This window comes from Acipenser ruthenus, chromosome 23 (assembly GCF_902713425.1).
Source record: "Acipenser ruthenus chromosome 23, fAciRut3.2 maternal haplotype, whole genome shotgun sequence".
NCBI classification, from domain to species: Eukaryota; Metazoa; Chordata; class Actinopteri; order Acipenseriformes; family Acipenseridae; genus Acipenser; species Acipenser ruthenus.
The window spans coordinates 15111026-15128090 of NC_081211.1; the positions used below are offsets into that span (position 1 = coordinate 15111026).

Sequence of the window (17065 nt, forward strand, 5' to 3'; positions counted from 1 at the left end):
GGAGACACGCCCATATTTTCTTCAGAATACCTATACACCTCTCCACGGCATTGCAGGTTTTTGTCTGAGCTTCGTTGTAACGTTCTTGATTTGCATTTCTAGGGTTGAGAAAAGGGACCATTAACCACTTTCTTAATGGATAACCTGACTCTCAGAGTAATTTCCTTTTAAATCAACATACTTCAGATTCATCCCACATATTTCAATGCTTCAGAATAAAGCTGTCATGTTTGGATCCAGGCAACTTTACAACACAATTCGTGATTAACAAATCTGCATTGCAAACCAATTGTGTATTCAAAGAGTGGAAACCCTTTCTGTTTATGTATTCTGCTTCATGCATGGAAGGTGTTTTTATTTTTATTTGCGTTCCATAAGGAAAACCAGCGATCTGAAAAAACTTCTGATGAGTTTCGTCCAAACTTTGCTCACATCTAAATCTAAAATGGTCATAAAGGTCAATGGTCTCGCAAAACATGCTGACGCTGAAAACTTCCAACACAATCGTCTTCAAACAGAAGTTCAGGTAGTAACAGTTGCTGTGCCATCTTGGAATGTGATTCTACGAACAGCTTACACCTACCCGAAGGTATGCGTAAAATTTAAGTAACAACTAAGCCTTACGTTATAACTATCTTACCTGGTGCAACCTGTGTAAGTTTAGCAATGTGTAAAACCAAAGTTAGTAAAGACTTACGCTATAACTAGGGGTTTACCTAAATTGCGATTTTGAGGATTTTGCGGAAATCGGGAAATTGAGGAGTCAATGCGAAATTCACCTCTTTCAGGGGCCAATGCATACCAGACAAGTACGGAGAGAAAAAAAAGAAACCTTGTTTAAATGAACTACTGCACAACGCAAGCGACGCAAACTACATATCTTCCTTCAGCAGATAGACCTTTTTTAATGCTTCGCCGTCCAGTGTACATTGCACTTAGGCAAAAACATAAATAAACCTGTTTTTTACTGTTCAAATAACAATGATGTTTTAATCAGCCTATCAGTGCGTCTGTACTGGCTTTTCTGTGACCTGTACTGTACAGTAGGGGGTGGGACAAAGTCAGTGTTGCATTGGTTTGATTTAAGTTGCTAAAATTCAGTTTTCAGCATTGGAGATAAAATACCAGAAATGGACGACAAAGCAAAAAAAGCAAAGTATATTTCGGTGATTGATCGTGTCAAGATATTTCCCCAAAGAAACTGTACATGCGGATGGAGGTAATTGTTTTGCACATCTTGTAATGTGTCTTTGGAGAAAATACGATCGATCGCTATAACTTCAGAATCACACATTAAACAAAAGGCTACTACAGAGGCTGCTGATCAGGATGTAAAATAAACAGCTTTCAGAAAACAAACTGGAAAATCAGCGCAGACAAAAAGTTAAATCAGTACTACAATGATCTGGCACAGCCACCTCGCTTCAACCTGCTGCTTACTTTTTAATTGCAGTTAGAATGTTAGACTCGAATAGGCACGTTTTCTTTGTGTATGCCAGATGCCCTTGGATAACTGAGTTTTGTAACTTTCTAATAGATGTCCACATCTGTATAACTTGGCAAAGCCTTGCCTTAACTTCCAACCAATTCAGTGGATGCAGAACCTGCAGTGTCAATGTATGGGCAAGTCCACACCAGACAGAGAATGTCAGCAGCTGGGGGATGTTGCATGCTTGCCTTTAACAAATGACAGCACTCTGTTTTAGTAAGGAAGCAAGTACTACTATTTTCAGGCTTTTATGGTGCTCTGAAATATTGTCTACTTAGGTTTATTAAATGTTTAAACAGGTCTGTGAAATGTCTGCGAAATCCTAATTTTATTCCATAACCTACCAGCGAAAAATGTGTAAATTTACCGCGATTTAAGTAGACCCCTAGCTATAACTAAGCTAAGTATGAGCTTACTCATAGCTGGTGCAACCCAGCCCTGGGTGATTTCGTATGGTTTCACAGACCATGATTATCACTCATTTTGGACTGCCTAATGTTAATGTAGGTAGACTAGTACGAAGTACTAAAAAAGGCATTGAGTAAATTAATGCATAATGGCCTTACTACTAAAATTAATCTTCGCACTACTAACGTGCTACAATATCGTGCTTATTATTTGTTATGATTGTGTATTATGATTGTGTATTACAGTAATTTATACTGCAAGTACAACCATGTTTACCATGAATAAAATGTTCGCTGCAGACGGTTCTTGAGTCTGGTGGACTCCATTTTTAGACCCTTCTTCATACTGCTGATGTATTGCAGAAAGCCACTTTTCCCAAGTTCTATCTGGGCTTAAAAGCCTCTTCGGAAGTTCAAAAAAATGACAGCTGCTTGTCTTTCATGTAGCCGTGGTTGTGGCATTCAACAACCACACAACTCCTGAGCATTGTATTAAAAATAGGTGGTAACAACTCTTCAATTAATAAAGGAAACAGCATCTGTCTTGGTTTGTTTTCAGCGGCTCTGAGGTTGCTATGCGGTTACTATGTGCGTGCGCACCAATACCATTGATGGTATAGGGGTGACTGTTTATTATTTTATTTGTATTTGTATTAATAAATATGGACGTATGCATGTATCTGCCTCCACTGTATACTCATTGCTGGGTAACACAATCAATCCAGGATGTGCTTCAGCTTGCAAGCCTCAGAAACAAAAAGGCTGTTCTCATAAAAACCCAGTAACTGCCACCAGTCTGCTAACAGATCTGTATGTCACCCAATCTTCCTGGTGTTGTCTGAAAAGGCAACAGTTTACCAAGCTGACTGACAGAAGGTTGATGTGGCAGCCCAGCTGTTCTGCTGTTACAACAGTGGAAGTCATTAGGGGAAACGCAGATTGAGATTTGCTATTTGTGTGATTTATTAAGCTTCATCATTAGTTTATTTTGTGTGGTATCCATCTCATTATTGCAATATAACTAAACGAATATAATCAGAAAGGTATTACAGTATACTATATTTGTCTTTAAGGTGCTTGCACTGTCACAAAAAAATCTAGTTGGAAATAAAACAGGTTCTTCTTTTTTTCTGTTTAATTACATTTTTGGCTTTGCTTTCTTGAGCTTCCAAGTCACAGTTAATAGCCTGCCTGTTCAGTTCACAAATCAACAGTGCCAAGAAATGCTTCGAGGATAGAGCACACAGAAACACAACTGTGGAAGAGCACCCAAGAATCGGACCTTAGTTTAAAATAGAACAGGATTGCGCAACACGGCAACAAAGTGGTGAAAAACATACAGGTATTCACGAGACTGGATACCCACGAATAGCACTCTGAGTGAGTGCAAATCAGTCTGTATTTTACTATGACAGGCACAGAGGTGGAGGCCAGGGGTACCAGGGGTGCCAGGCTGAATGCAGGTTTGTCACAATTGTATTAATTATAAGATGGACACCACTAAAGAGACATTCCAGATCTAGGAGATTTTATTTTTCTTTTTTCCTTTTTTTTTTAACTGCAATGAAGATCATTTAACAGACGTGAAAAACAGAAAAAAAAAACAATAACTGTGCAAAACACTATTAAAACAAAGATGAATGTGGCTTGGTTTACATGCAATAACCACCCCACACAGCGAGTGCAGCTCTTTCCTTTACAATACTTGTTTACCTCCACTGAGCTTTCCCCAAGTACCTGCACAACAGGCTTCACCGTAACATTCATACAAGTGTTTAGTTTCAGTTTTCTCAGTCCCTCACTCTGTTCAGCACAACGCCCCAGTAATCTGTCTGACCAGGCTTTTTTATAGCATCTAACCTGATAACTGAGTCACTGAACCCTCTCCTCCATTTCCCACTGAAAGCATGGAATTCCAGGAATTTACAATGAACCAATTACCTAATTAACCTGAACACATTTTCTTAAGCTCCCTGCAGTCCTTCCTTGGGTTCTTAACAGCAGGCAGGCTTTGTTCCTGGTCCCCTTTGTTTAAATTACCATTGCCTGCCCTACTGTTACACTTACACAACACCCTATATTATCATGTTATAACATATAGCTAAATCAGAATAAATAAACAGAATAGCCAATGTTGACGTCATTTCCATCTGATGCATCTGATGCAAGCCATCTCATACAAAGACATTTCAGATGGCTCTATCACACCAATATCAGGATCGGTTTGTATTATAATGCAGTGAGCAGCTTTGGATTGACTCTGTTATGGGTGACATTCTGCATGACTGCCTCATTGAAAGATGTGCTCAGTAGTAATCAGTTCCTCCAGCAAATGTGTAGCTTCTAAAGGCAAAGTGTAGGAACTAGTTTGCATTACAATACAACTTCATTTAAAGTTTAAAAATCATCATTTTTATTTTTATTTTTTTATATACAACGCACCCAGGCGTAGTTATGAGATGTCTTACCACACGCCCTGTCACGGGTCACTGCTAATGGTATACAGCCGCAGCAATGGAAATCCCCTTTAGCGTGTAGCAGTCACGACATTCCTTGCACACAGAGTCTGTTGTTTGGGTACTCAGGGGGCTACTTGAAGAATGGAGATCTTTATGATGCTTAACAATGCACAGCATTGCATATATAATTTAAACAACAGCAAATGCAATTAAGCCTTTAGACAAAGGTATAGAAATGGGTAGATATCAATCACTGCACATCTATAGTTTAGCCCACAGGCCAATACCTATGAATACCAGCTATTCTACAGGAGACATGTTATTTGTTGAGGATGGTTAAATATACAACATTCATAGTCTGTACTGTGTAGTCCATTGTGGAGCTGCTGCATTGCTAGTGTGGTGCTCCTGCATTGCTAGTGTGGAGCTGCTGCATTGCTAGTGTGGAGCTGCTGCATTGTTAGTGTGGAGCTGCTGCATTGCTAGTGTAGTGCTCCTGCATTGCTAGTGTAGTGCTGCTGCATTGCTAGTGTAGCTGCTGCATTGCTAGTGTGGAGCTGCTGCATTGCTAGTGTTTAGCTGCTGCATTGCTAGTGTAATGCTCCTGCATTGCTAGTGTAGTGCTCCTGCATTGCTAGTGTAGTGCTGCTGCATTGCTAGTGTAGTGCTGCTGCATTGCTAGTGTAGTGCTGCTGCATTGCTAGTGTAGAGCTGCTGCATTGCTAGTGTAGTGCTGCTGCATTGCTAGTGTAGCTGCTGCATTGCTAGTGTAGTGCTGCTGCATTGCTAGTGTAGCTGCTGCATTGCTAGTGTAGTGCTGCTGCATTGCTAGTGTAGCTGCTGCATTGCTAGTGTAGTGCTGCTGCATTGCTAGTGTAGTGCTGCTGCATTGCTAGTGTGGAGCTGCTGCATTGCTAGTGTGGAGCTGCTGCATTACTAGTGTAGTGCTGCTGCATTGCTGGTGTAGCTGCTGCATTGCTAGTGTAGTGCTGCTGCATTGCAGGTGTAGCTGCTGCATTGCTAGTGTAGTGCTGCTGCATTGCTAGTGAGGAGCTCCTGCATTGCTAGTGTAGTGCTGCTGCGGTGTAGCTGCTGCATTGCTAGTGTAGTGCTGCTGCATTGCTAGTGTGGAGCTCCTGCATTGCTAGTGTGGAGCTGCTGCATTGCTAGTGTGTAGCTGCTGCATTGCTAGTGTGCAGCTGCTGCATTGCTAGTGTAGTGCTGCTGCATTGCTAGTGTAGTGCTGCTGCACTGGCAAGTGTGCTGTACAGCTACTAGACTGGTATTTACCTCCCAGACTTGATTTTGATCTCTGGGCTCTTTTTCAACTCTGTTCCATCCCGGTACCATTTGTAGGTGAGGGTGGGATTACCCGTGGCCTCACATTTCAGGGTGAGTTTTTCTCCCTCCTGAAGGACCTGGTTCTTGATCTTCTTTATCTTTGGGGGAGAGGCTGTGGTGAGAAAGAGACACACGCATTAGGACTTCAACCAGGGAAAGACTCTTGTTTAATGGCCAGCGGTACCACTGCACTTGTAAAGCACCTCTGTTAATAGTCCAAAATTCAGAAAGCCTTGAGTTTGTGAGTTGGCACCTCCCATCAGACTATGTTTTTTTGGTATCATTGTGTTCTTTAATGTCTAGATTCCATTTCTGCCTGTTGCCAAGCTGAATAATTGTCCATTTAGATGCAAACCAACCTATTTTGGACCCTTAGTGCTCTTCAGACAGTAGAACGCTGTCATTGCAGATTATCAAACCAACCTTCTCGCGTTAACTCGTTGCGCTGCTTCAATATAAATATACTCCAGGACTCCCTACAGAAAGTTGTATTGAAATATTTGTATAATTTCTTGATGTTTACTTTTTTAAAACTTATTTCTGTATTAATACACCAGGCTTTTATCAGCATCTAGTTTGTTCGTGCTCTGTGACAATTGCTTCCTGACTTCCCCTGGTAACAGAAGGGTGAAGGAAGGAAGGAAGTGTGGGCACACAAAAAAAACCCTCCTGCTTTGCAGTGAGTGTCTCTTTCTGTCACAGCTGATGTGAGGCAATGGGATGCGATGTAACCAAACGTAGCATCTCTTGTTTTACACAGAATATTCTTCTCATTTGTGAAATTCGACTCCTATTACAAATACTGAATAAAAACATTTTTGGTATATTAATGTGGTCCGTCTGTACATTACCTGCACCTGAAAACATATCAATTAATCTCAACCTGACAAATATAGTCATGTATAATAATGTACACGTATGTTTGTGTGTGTACAGTTTTTAACGTGGCTTAAATTACATTAAAACACTGAATGCTCATAACTACAGACTGATTTAAAACATATATTGATTTGTCAAAGAAAGTGTTCTATAATATGACAGCAAGCCAGCACAACAAAATGAAGTAAAGCAATGACTATGATCTGTACTACTATCATTTTTTTATAAAATTATTATTATTATTATTATTATAAACAATGACACACACACACACACACACACACACACACATATATATATATATATATATATATATATATATATATATATATATATATATTGTGAGACAGCAGGGAGGGGGTTAAAACCTCCCTGCGCAGAAAACAGGTGAAAATGCACACTGGTTTTAGTTTAATTATATTTGTTTATTAATTTAAATTGGTTAATTGTTTTATTGTTTAATTATCCCCTGCACCTGGTGGTTGTTATTAAATTAGGACCAGGTGCAGGGTATTTAAGGAGTGAAGCCAGAATGCTCCGGGCTGCTGAGTAGAAGGAAGCAGGAGAGGTGCTCTGCTTCTGAGCAGTCAGGAGAAAGAGGTACGGTTTAAACCTGTGAAGGTTTGGGGCAGGTAAACGGCGTAGCCGTCCTGCGAGTGAGTCAGGTTCCAGTGTGTATAGTAAGCGCTCCAAAAACGGAGTTAGGTTTTTGTTTTGTGTTTATTTTGTTTCTGTTTAATAAAAATAGCGCAGCCGCGCTTTAAACCTCCATTTCTCTGTCCTGGGTCGCAGTTCTTAAAGGGGCACGAACCCGAGTGAGTGGCAAGCTCGCTCACAATATATACATATATATATATATACACATACATACAGTATATATATATATATATATATATATATATATATATATATATATATATATATATATATATATGATAGATAGATGGATAGATATAGTAAATATGGACTGGAGAGGAGGGCTATAGTGGAAAATGATTGACCCGAGAGAAGACAGGGGGGACCCTGGAGGTAACAATAGTCTTCCCGAGGGGCATTTAATTTTCCACTATGAGCTGAGTCTGCAGTACATATTTAATATATGAATCAGTCAAAATAATAACAGAGGCAAGGTTGACTTTATACACTGTAAAGCCATAAATATCTGCAAGACTTTTATTAGCTGTTCTTGTATGAAAACAAACTTAAACATTTTTGGCACGAATATCTTAGTTGTAAATATAATGAAGTAATATACTGATACCAGTGCAACAGGTCACCAGCATTTCTGGAGCAAAATACGTTTTCTGGGTGTGATTCGCCAAATATTTTGGTCACAAATATTTATGGCTTTACAGTATTTTGTTTAAATATAGCTGCTACATCACAAGTAAATAAGTAAATAACATAAATAAATAAAATAACAATCCTGTAGGAATTTTGGTACATATATATATATATATATATATATATATATATATATATATATATATATATATATATATATATATATATATATATATATAATACAATGTTATTTTCTACAGCAGAAAATCTGAGAGGATGGGTGGGGTGCTTGAGCTCAGGAATGCAAGAGGGGCTTGTTTCTGTGTTGCCTATTCAGAATAGACAGTGCCACGTTGGACACAGAGGAGGGCTTGTAAATGACCTCACTGCAAGGGTGTGTGCTGAAAATGATAAAACTGCATTGAATATGTTTCTCGATGCTCAGTTTTTGATCTCGCTGTAGCCCAGATCACTGTCCATTTAAAATGATTATTTTCTGAGCTATACAAATAAACATATATTTGACTTGAATGATGTTGTTTATCAGTTTTATGTTCTCTACAATCCCTTTCTTGCTTCCCTGAGACTTTTGCTGGCCTTACAGGTCTCCAAGGATCTTCTCGAGTGGAGATTGTTGCTGATGCACACAGAGAAAACTAGTTGTCATGCTAGCAGTGGAACACTTGTGATTAAAATTAGCAACAGTACCCACACGTTTTATGCCAGCTATGGGAGGGCTTGGCATCAGGTTATAAAGGTATTGGAGTCTACACATGAGGAGGCAGATACTTGTATATTTCTTTATGCCAAACATGCAGCTGATGAGGGAAACACCACTGCAGTGATCAGGACTCCCGACACTGATGTGCTGGTCCAGGCTTGCTTTTTGCAGAAGGACATTCCAGCAACAATTCTGATACACACGGAAACAAGAATACGCAGCTGATTTTTCCATGCTGAAGCTATGTGCAAGAACTTGAGCCTATCTGTGTGTGAAGCTCTGCCTGGTATGCATGTTTTAACAGGCTGTGCAACATCCAGTGCATTCCAAGAAAAGGGGAAGAAACTCTCCTTTGACTTCATTGTCAACAATGCAGGACAATGTCAGTCAATGAACCAACTGGAGCAGCAGTTTGATATAATCAAAGATCTATTCAAGTCTTGTGAGGCTTTTGTCTGTTCCTTGTATGGTAAAGCAGGAGTTAATGAGTGCTGTTACAAGCTCTTTTGCAGCAGAAATCTTCAGAGCAACCCGTTACCATGCAGAGATGCCTTAAAGTAGCACATACAAAGGGCAAACTACCAGGCTGCCATATGGAGACGTGTACTGGAAGCTAAACAAGCTATACCAGACCCTCTCATCAGTGTTGAAACTGGAGGACAACAGTCCTTTCATCGATTGTGACTCTTTATTTATTTGGCCTTTGATTCTGCCTTAAAAGTACCAGATTGCTTAAATGAAGTTACAAGCTCTGGACTTTAACCACTGGACCACACTGCCTCCTTTTACTGTCTTCACTTATCAACCGACTACAGCACTTGACCATAAATGCAATTTATACAACATCAAAAACCTACAATCAGGATAAGTAGTATTATTATGTTTAGAAACATGATAAATAACACTTGTTTAACTAAACTGATCTTGTAGAAGTTAACATTGCGTAGCTTGGTGAAACTGAATCCATCACAGAAAATGCATTAAAAAAATAAGTATTTTCAGATATGAGAGGTAAATTTAAAATATACTGTCGCCAAGCCAAACAGACACAAACTCGCCATGGCAACAGGCACAAATGTAATCTAGACCAAAAAACCTTCGTCTGACAGGGGGTGCAGCCAACTTGAACATTTCTGGTCTTGGCCCATGGACTATGACATTTTTTGAAGAGATACCAAGATATTTAGTAAGCAAGGAGTGATTGAAATACAGACTTTATCCACTAGACTGAGAACTAGCAATATTCTGAGACAAACATTCTTACTGGCAGGTCTCTGGACACCACAACACCCCACACAAAGCCCTCTGTGTATGAAAGGCTATTGCAAAGGTGCTTCTTTTTAACACAAGGATAGAACAGTGATCATATTCAAGAAAACAGACAACTGACACCTCCAGAGAAGGCATTTAGGGCACCTGTTTCATTCAGAGGGAATTAGGTTGGTATTAGGATACAAAATATTAGGTTCCAATGGACCTAAATACACGCAAGCCAAAGTTTCTTTCTTCTATGATAACAAAGTTTCCCATTTCTTTTATTCATTTGTCATTGTTCTTCCGTAGGCTTGCCAGCCCTTCCTTTACTGCCCTTTGTGATGCTTTTCCCATAGTACACCTATGCAATCGTCATTGCTATTTCTACAGACATGTACCATATACAGTAATTATACAACAAGTGTTATTCAACGCTACAGATGGATTCTTTTTATACCTGATCTCATTTTGAAATGTATCTTGCATTCAATGAAATCCAACCCCAGAATCGCACTGTTCCAAACTGCATTGCTAAGCATGGGCAGATCTACGGAAAGCAGTGCTTGGATTGTTTTATTTAGGGTTAAACTTCTTTTCCATGCACTGCACTTGTAATAGAAACAGAACACATTGAGTGCTGTGTTTATTTCACTTGGTCGTTCTCATTTGTGGAATAACTATAGTACTCTATAGAATATCCTCTATATATCCACCAAGTGTATTTTTTTATTTAATCAAACTACATAAATAAAAAGGAGGTTTCGTTTTGTGTTTTTTTTAAATAAAAATACACAATGTTCTGTACCAATGTTAGACAACACTACAGGTATTCAAATCTGAATGTGATTGAAGAATAACATAGTCCATTTACTTTCAAGCAGGGAACCCATTCATACATAAATACATTGTGACACACCTGAGTACCTGCTGCTTTAATGCAGTTTAATAGAGGGAAATGACAATTCTGCAGATTCTACTTGACAATAAGATTTATCTTTTAACTGTTGGCAACATATTTTGAACCGTACTTGTTATCCAAATTATTGAGCCATGATAAACAATTTAGAGTCATAAAGGTGTATTAGATATGACAGCAGTATACAATGGGAGTTAACTTTCTCCATCAAAATAGGATATTAATGGCATTGGTAACATTATACCAAGTATACACACGGTAGAAACCGATACATAGTGGCCATTGGAAGCGTTTGTACATTGCAATCGGCTATGGTGCAACTGTTTGAATAGATGATATAATTCAATATAAATTCAATGCATTATTCATATACTGCTCCCCCCTTTAAGTGTACTTAGAATATAAATATTTCATTTGTTTGTTAATTCAAGATATATTATCCATAACTATTAAATACTCAATAGCACTGCATTTAGAAATAAAATACACTTAAAAGCAGTGACAAACGTTTCGACTAGAAGTCTTTTACAATGTCTTCATTTGAAACGCTTGTCACTGAATTTAAGTTTCTTTAAGTATTTCTTAATTCAAGATATACACATATTTAAAATCCAACCCTATAGATAAACTGCTGGATCCTGGTACCTGTGCTATGGGGTCACCTGGTCTGCTGCTAGCCCATTGGTGTGAGTTTGAACTGCAAGGAAGTGATAAGGAAGCAGGAGGCAGCAGCAACATTTCATCTGTAGCATAAAGCAAAATAACTGATAGAATTACTTCAGGAAAGTGACAGTAAACTGCACAATCCAATGAGAGAGGGTTTGTAAACTGCACAATCCAATGATGGAGGGGTTAGTAAACTGAACAATCCAATGAGAGAGGGGTTAGTAAACTGCACAATCCAGTGAGGGAGGGGTTAGTAAACTGCACAATCCAATGAGGGAGGGGTTAGTAAACTGAACAATCCAATGAGAGAGGGGTTAGTAAACTGCACAATCCAGTGAGGGAGGGGTTAGTAAACTGCACAATCCAATGAGGGAGGGGTTAGTAAACTACATAATCCAATGAGAGAGGGGTTAGTAAACTGCACAATCCAGTGAGGGAGGGGTTAGTAAACTGCACAATCCAATGAGGGAGGGGTTAGTAAACTGCACAATCCAGTGAGGGAGGGGTTAGTAAACTGCACAATCCAATGAGGGAGGGGTTAGTAAACTGCATAATCCATTGAGGGAGGGGTTAGTAAACTGCGTAATCCAATGAGAGAGGGGTTAGTAAACTGCACAATCCAGTGAGGGAGGGGTTAGTAAACTGCACAATCCAATGAGGGAGGGGTTAGTAAACTGCATAATCCATTGAGGGAGGGGTTAGTAAACTGCGTAATCCAATGAGGGAGGGGTTAGTAAACTGCACAATCCAATGAGGGAGGGGTTAGTAAACTGCATAATCCATTGAGGGAGGGGTTAGTAAACTGCGTAATCCAATGAGGGAGGGGTTAGTAAACTGCACAAGCCAATGAGGGAGGGGTTAGTAAATTGCACAAGCCAATGAGGGAGGGGTTAGTAAACTGCATAATCCAATGAGAGAGGGGTTAGTAAACTGAACAATCCAATGAGAGAGGGGTTAGTAAACTGCACAATCCAGTGAGGGAGGGGTTAGTAAACTGCACAATCCAATGAGGGAGGGGTTAGTAAACTGCACAATCCAATGAGGGAGGGGTTAGTAAACTGCATAATCCAATGAGAGAGGGGTTAGTAAACTGAACAATCCAATGAGAGAGGGGTTAGTAAATTGCACAATCCAGTGAGGGAGGGGTTAGTAAACTGCACAATCCATTGAGGGAGGGGTTAGTAAACTGCGTAATCCAATGAGGGAGGGGTTAGTAAACTGCACAAGCCAATGAGGGAGGGGTTAGTAAATTGCACAAGCCAATGAGGGAGGGGTTAGTAAACTGCACAATCCAATGAGGGAGGGGTTAGTAAACTGCATAATCCAATGAGGGAGGGGTTAGTAAACTGAACAATCCAATGAGAGAGGGGTTAGTAAACTGCACAATCCAGTGAGGGAGGGGTTAGTAAACTGCACAATCCATTGAGGGAGGGGTTAGTAAACTGCGTAATCCAATGAGGGAGGGGTTAGTAAACTGCACAAGCCAATGAGGGAGGGGTTAGTAAATTGCATAATCCAATGAGGGAGGGGTTAGTAAACTGCACAATCCAATGAGGGAGGGGTTAGTAAACTGCGCAATCCAATGAGGGAGGGGTTAGTAAACTACGCAATCCAATGAGGAAGGGGTTAGTAAACTGCACAATCCAATGAGGGAGGGGTTAGTAAACTGCACAATCCAATGAGGGAGGGGTTGGTAAACTGCACAATCCAATGAGGGAGGGGTTAGTAAACTGCACAATCCAATGAGGGAGGGGTTAGTAAACTGCACAATCCAATGAGGGAGGGGTTAGTAAACTGCATAATCCAATGAGAGAGGGGTTAGTAAACTGCATAATCCAATGAGAGAGGGGTTAGTAAACTGCACAATCCAGTGAGGGAGGGGTTAGTAAACTGCACAATCCATTGAGGGAGGGGTTAGTAAACTGCGTAATCCAATGAGGGAGGGGTTAGTAAACTGCACAAGCCAATGAGGGAGGGGTTAGTAAATTGCATAATCCAATGAGGGAGGGGTTAGTAAACTGCACAATCCAATGAGGGAGGGGTTAGTAAACTGCACAATCCAATGAGGGAGGGGTTAGTAAACTGCACAATCCAATGAGGGAGGGGTTAGGGTTAGGGTTAGGTTAATAATGGGAAAAGCATAGGCACACTGCAAAAGGAGTGTACAGCTATACCATGGTAAACTTTTATAAGTGCATTAGTATTATCATACTATAAATCATGTTGATTATGATAATAATGTCTACAGTTATATGCACATTTAGTACTGACAGGTAGAGTAATTTAAAAATGCATAGGATTTTATAGTGTGGTATACTGCATCTGTCAAAAGAACACAGTTCTCTCTCTGTCAAGTAAGTGTTGCTTGAGTCTGTTCACTCGATCAAGTGTAGCATCATATTACACATCGGTCTAAACCTGGCATTTACTGATTTTTTGAAAGACAACAATACTCTAAACAGATTCATATACACTGTTAAAGTAGTTGGTTTTCATAAAATCCTCGTAATAATTAAAACAGCACCAGTATTCAGATCAGCTATACTGTCTGTTGCCGGCAATGTATACTATTGTTACGACCTATCCATTATACAAGTTTACCAATGTAAATTTACACAGTACACTTGCAATCTTCCCATGCTTTTCCCATGGTTATATTGTGTATTTACCATAGTTTGCCATGTTTTTTAATATGCTGTATCATCCTTGCTGTTCTTTACAATGCTAACCTATACGTTACCATGCTTTCACTGTGCTTTATTACACTTTGCTGTGCTTTAGAGATAGAAGGACTATTAATTTGAGTGTCTTCTAGGTTAAAAATAGACAAATAGGTTGACTAATTGTCACTTAAAAAATATATCTCACGAATTTATAATGTGAAAGTACTGTTTCGTACAACTTTGTTGTTTGTGCACTATATTTTAGCTTGGGGTTTTTAAAACTATATTAATATTCTAAAATGTCCTTTAAATGTTAATGGATTGCAACGTCACTTCAGTTCCTCTAACCCGCAAGCTTCACAACTAATTCCTAATCATGTGACGTGCGATTAGTCGACTACCAGGTTTTGAGTCGACTGTTACTTTTCTATTTGACTAGTTGACTATTCGGTGCTACTATGCTTTTACTATGGGAATGTTTATTTAAGGATTCCTAATACACCCCTTGCCTTGACATATCTTGACAAACTATTCAGTTGAACTGGGGTAAGCAGCACAGCAGGCTGGATTTACTCGTGGGGTGTTTGGTAAGATTAACAGTGTGTCATATCAAGAATTAGACAATGCGTAATGGCGCTTATGCTAATCATACTGAATTTGCATTCCCAAGGTCTTGCGCGTCATTTTTGTCTAGACATGAAAGAAGTCTGGACTTGATTATTGGTCTGTATCAGTTAGACACCCATCTGAGTATATCTCAGTCTCCAATAAAACATATGTTGGGTTGTTATTATTTGTTTATTTAGCAGACGTCTTTATACAAGGCAACTTACAGAGACTAGGGTGTGTGCACAATACATCAGCTGCAGAGTCCCTTACAATTACGTCTCACTCGAAAGATGGAGCACAAGGAGATTAATTGACTTGCTCAGGGTCACACAATGAGTCAGTGGCTGAGGTGGGATTTGAACCGGGGACCTCCTGGTTACAAGCCCTTTTCTTTAACCACTGGACCACACAGCCTCCTTCATTATCAATGATAAGGTTGAAGAGCACAGAAGGCTATGGATCACTGTTAAAGTATCCTGGCCACCGACTATGTTTTTGAAATGTATACATTCAAATACATACATCTATTTAAATTACGGTGGAAACTGCTTAATAGAATCACTGGTTATTAGAATCATATTGAATGAATACACACATGGTTATGTTAAGGGGCTTTTCCTGTGATATAGGAAGCTTATACAATGGTAAGGCTATTAACTCTTTACCTGGTAGGCAGCTTTCTGTAAAAATCTTATTTAACCTTTAGCGGTCCATTTATTCAGCGTGTCTCAGGCGCGTCAGGTCCAATTTATTTTCACACGCACAGTTTATTTTAGACGTGCTGTTTAAAAGTATTTTTTTCACTGTAAAACAGGTCTAAAAGGCACTGCATATCAACAGGACACTCAGTACTACATCTCCAGCCCCGCCCCACCCCTTGTTCGCTGTATTTTTCACATACCTCTACATAGTAGTGCATACCGATAAATCATCTCCTGATCACTCGTTTTATCACCAAACTCCTCAATAATGCGATCCAAGTCATTATTTTATTACTATAACATCTAAAAAAAGCTCTGCAGATGTCTGTGATATTCTTTGAGCGCTGGATGCAGAAGCAGCTATCTTGTTTCTTTATGTCCATGTTATCTATGTGGTGTCGGGGCTATCTGTATTCATGAGATACACCCCTTTTTTTCGGCTTCTCTCGGCTCCTATCGGTCTCACTCGACCATAGAATCGTTTTTTCGGCTTTTTCCGAAGAAAAGACGACTAGAGACCTGTTTTTTACGTCTTTTTGATGATGTCGAACAGGGTCTGACATTGGACTGGAAAGGGAAAATTGCAATGTTGGACCAGGTCCGACATATGACCACAAAGGGTTAAAGCAAGAGTGCCACAGTCAGTTTTGGGGAGTAACACATTACATGTAACTCATTACAGTAATCTGATTACATTTTTCAGTAACTTGTAACTGTAATGGTTCCCTTTTCAGATAGGTAACCAAATGTAGTAACGCATTACATTTTAGGTGAAAAATAACATAGTCCCTTTTAGTTATATTTTTTTTAAAAAAGGACTGATGCATGACATGGAAATTATTTTATGTCAACTTGTTAGAAATGGCATCAGAGGAGGGAAGTGGGTTCCATAGCTGGATCTTTAAAGAATATTTTGTGCTACAGTCTGACTAATCTCTGTACAAAATATCTCTGTAAAATTCATACTGTGCCTGAGAAGTAACAGTTTGTAAATAGTTCACTTTTTTTTTTGCAAAGTAATAAGTTACTGAAACAATCCTGTTAAATGTATTGTAAAACAGGATTCCTTGCTCTCTGTTTATTCCCGTTCTTCCCATTTTAGCATTATGTGCACGCAGTGTTGAAGGGGACCCGGCCCCACAGGTAAATTCTACTGCTGACACTTGTCCTGATGCGTTCCTAGAACTTCAGACATCATATTTATAGCTCAGGGAAGCAAATCAACAAAGAAAACAACATACACAAAACATATTTTAAAATCTGTATGGGGCAACCTTAAACAAGTGCGAACAATTCACTATTAAAAATGTATTAAGCGGACCAAAAACTCATCATTGACGTTGCCATTAAAGCAGTATCTTGTAAATTGTAGCTGTTGCATTTCATTGTTATCTGCGTCTGTATGTTCTCTATGTTTTCTTGACTCTTCATCGCTAGGCACAAGTTTTGTCTACACTGTGAGCCTATTCATTTTGCTGTGTATAGCATTGCATGAACAGTGTCAGCCTTCTCAAGGTGTTGAAGAATCATACCTAGAGAATCATACAATACAACAGTGTAAAAGGTATAAAGCCAATATCTCAAACTGCACACCAGAAACTAAAAAGTGTGTTCCAAACGAAGTCGGCATCAGCAGTGAAATATGTACACAAGCAGGAGTAATTTGGTAAAGCTAT

General features: G+C 39.3%; 1 protein-coding gene across 4 annotated transcripts in view; it reads right to left on the bottom strand.

Moving 5' to 3' along the window:
* The window catches only part of LOC117413331 (pro-neuregulin-2, membrane-bound isoform-like), a 399323-nt gene that overhangs the window by 79796 nt on the left and 302462 nt on the right, over positions 1-17065 (bottom strand). For all 4 annotated transcript variants that reach the window (XM_058996665.1, XM_058996667.1, XM_058996666.1 and 1 more), the window contains exon 2: positions 5646-5808. In XM_058996665.1, the coding sequence (XP_058852648.1) occupies positions 5646-5808 (163 nt within the window). The remainder of the gene's footprint in view (positions 1-5645; positions 5809-17065) is intronic.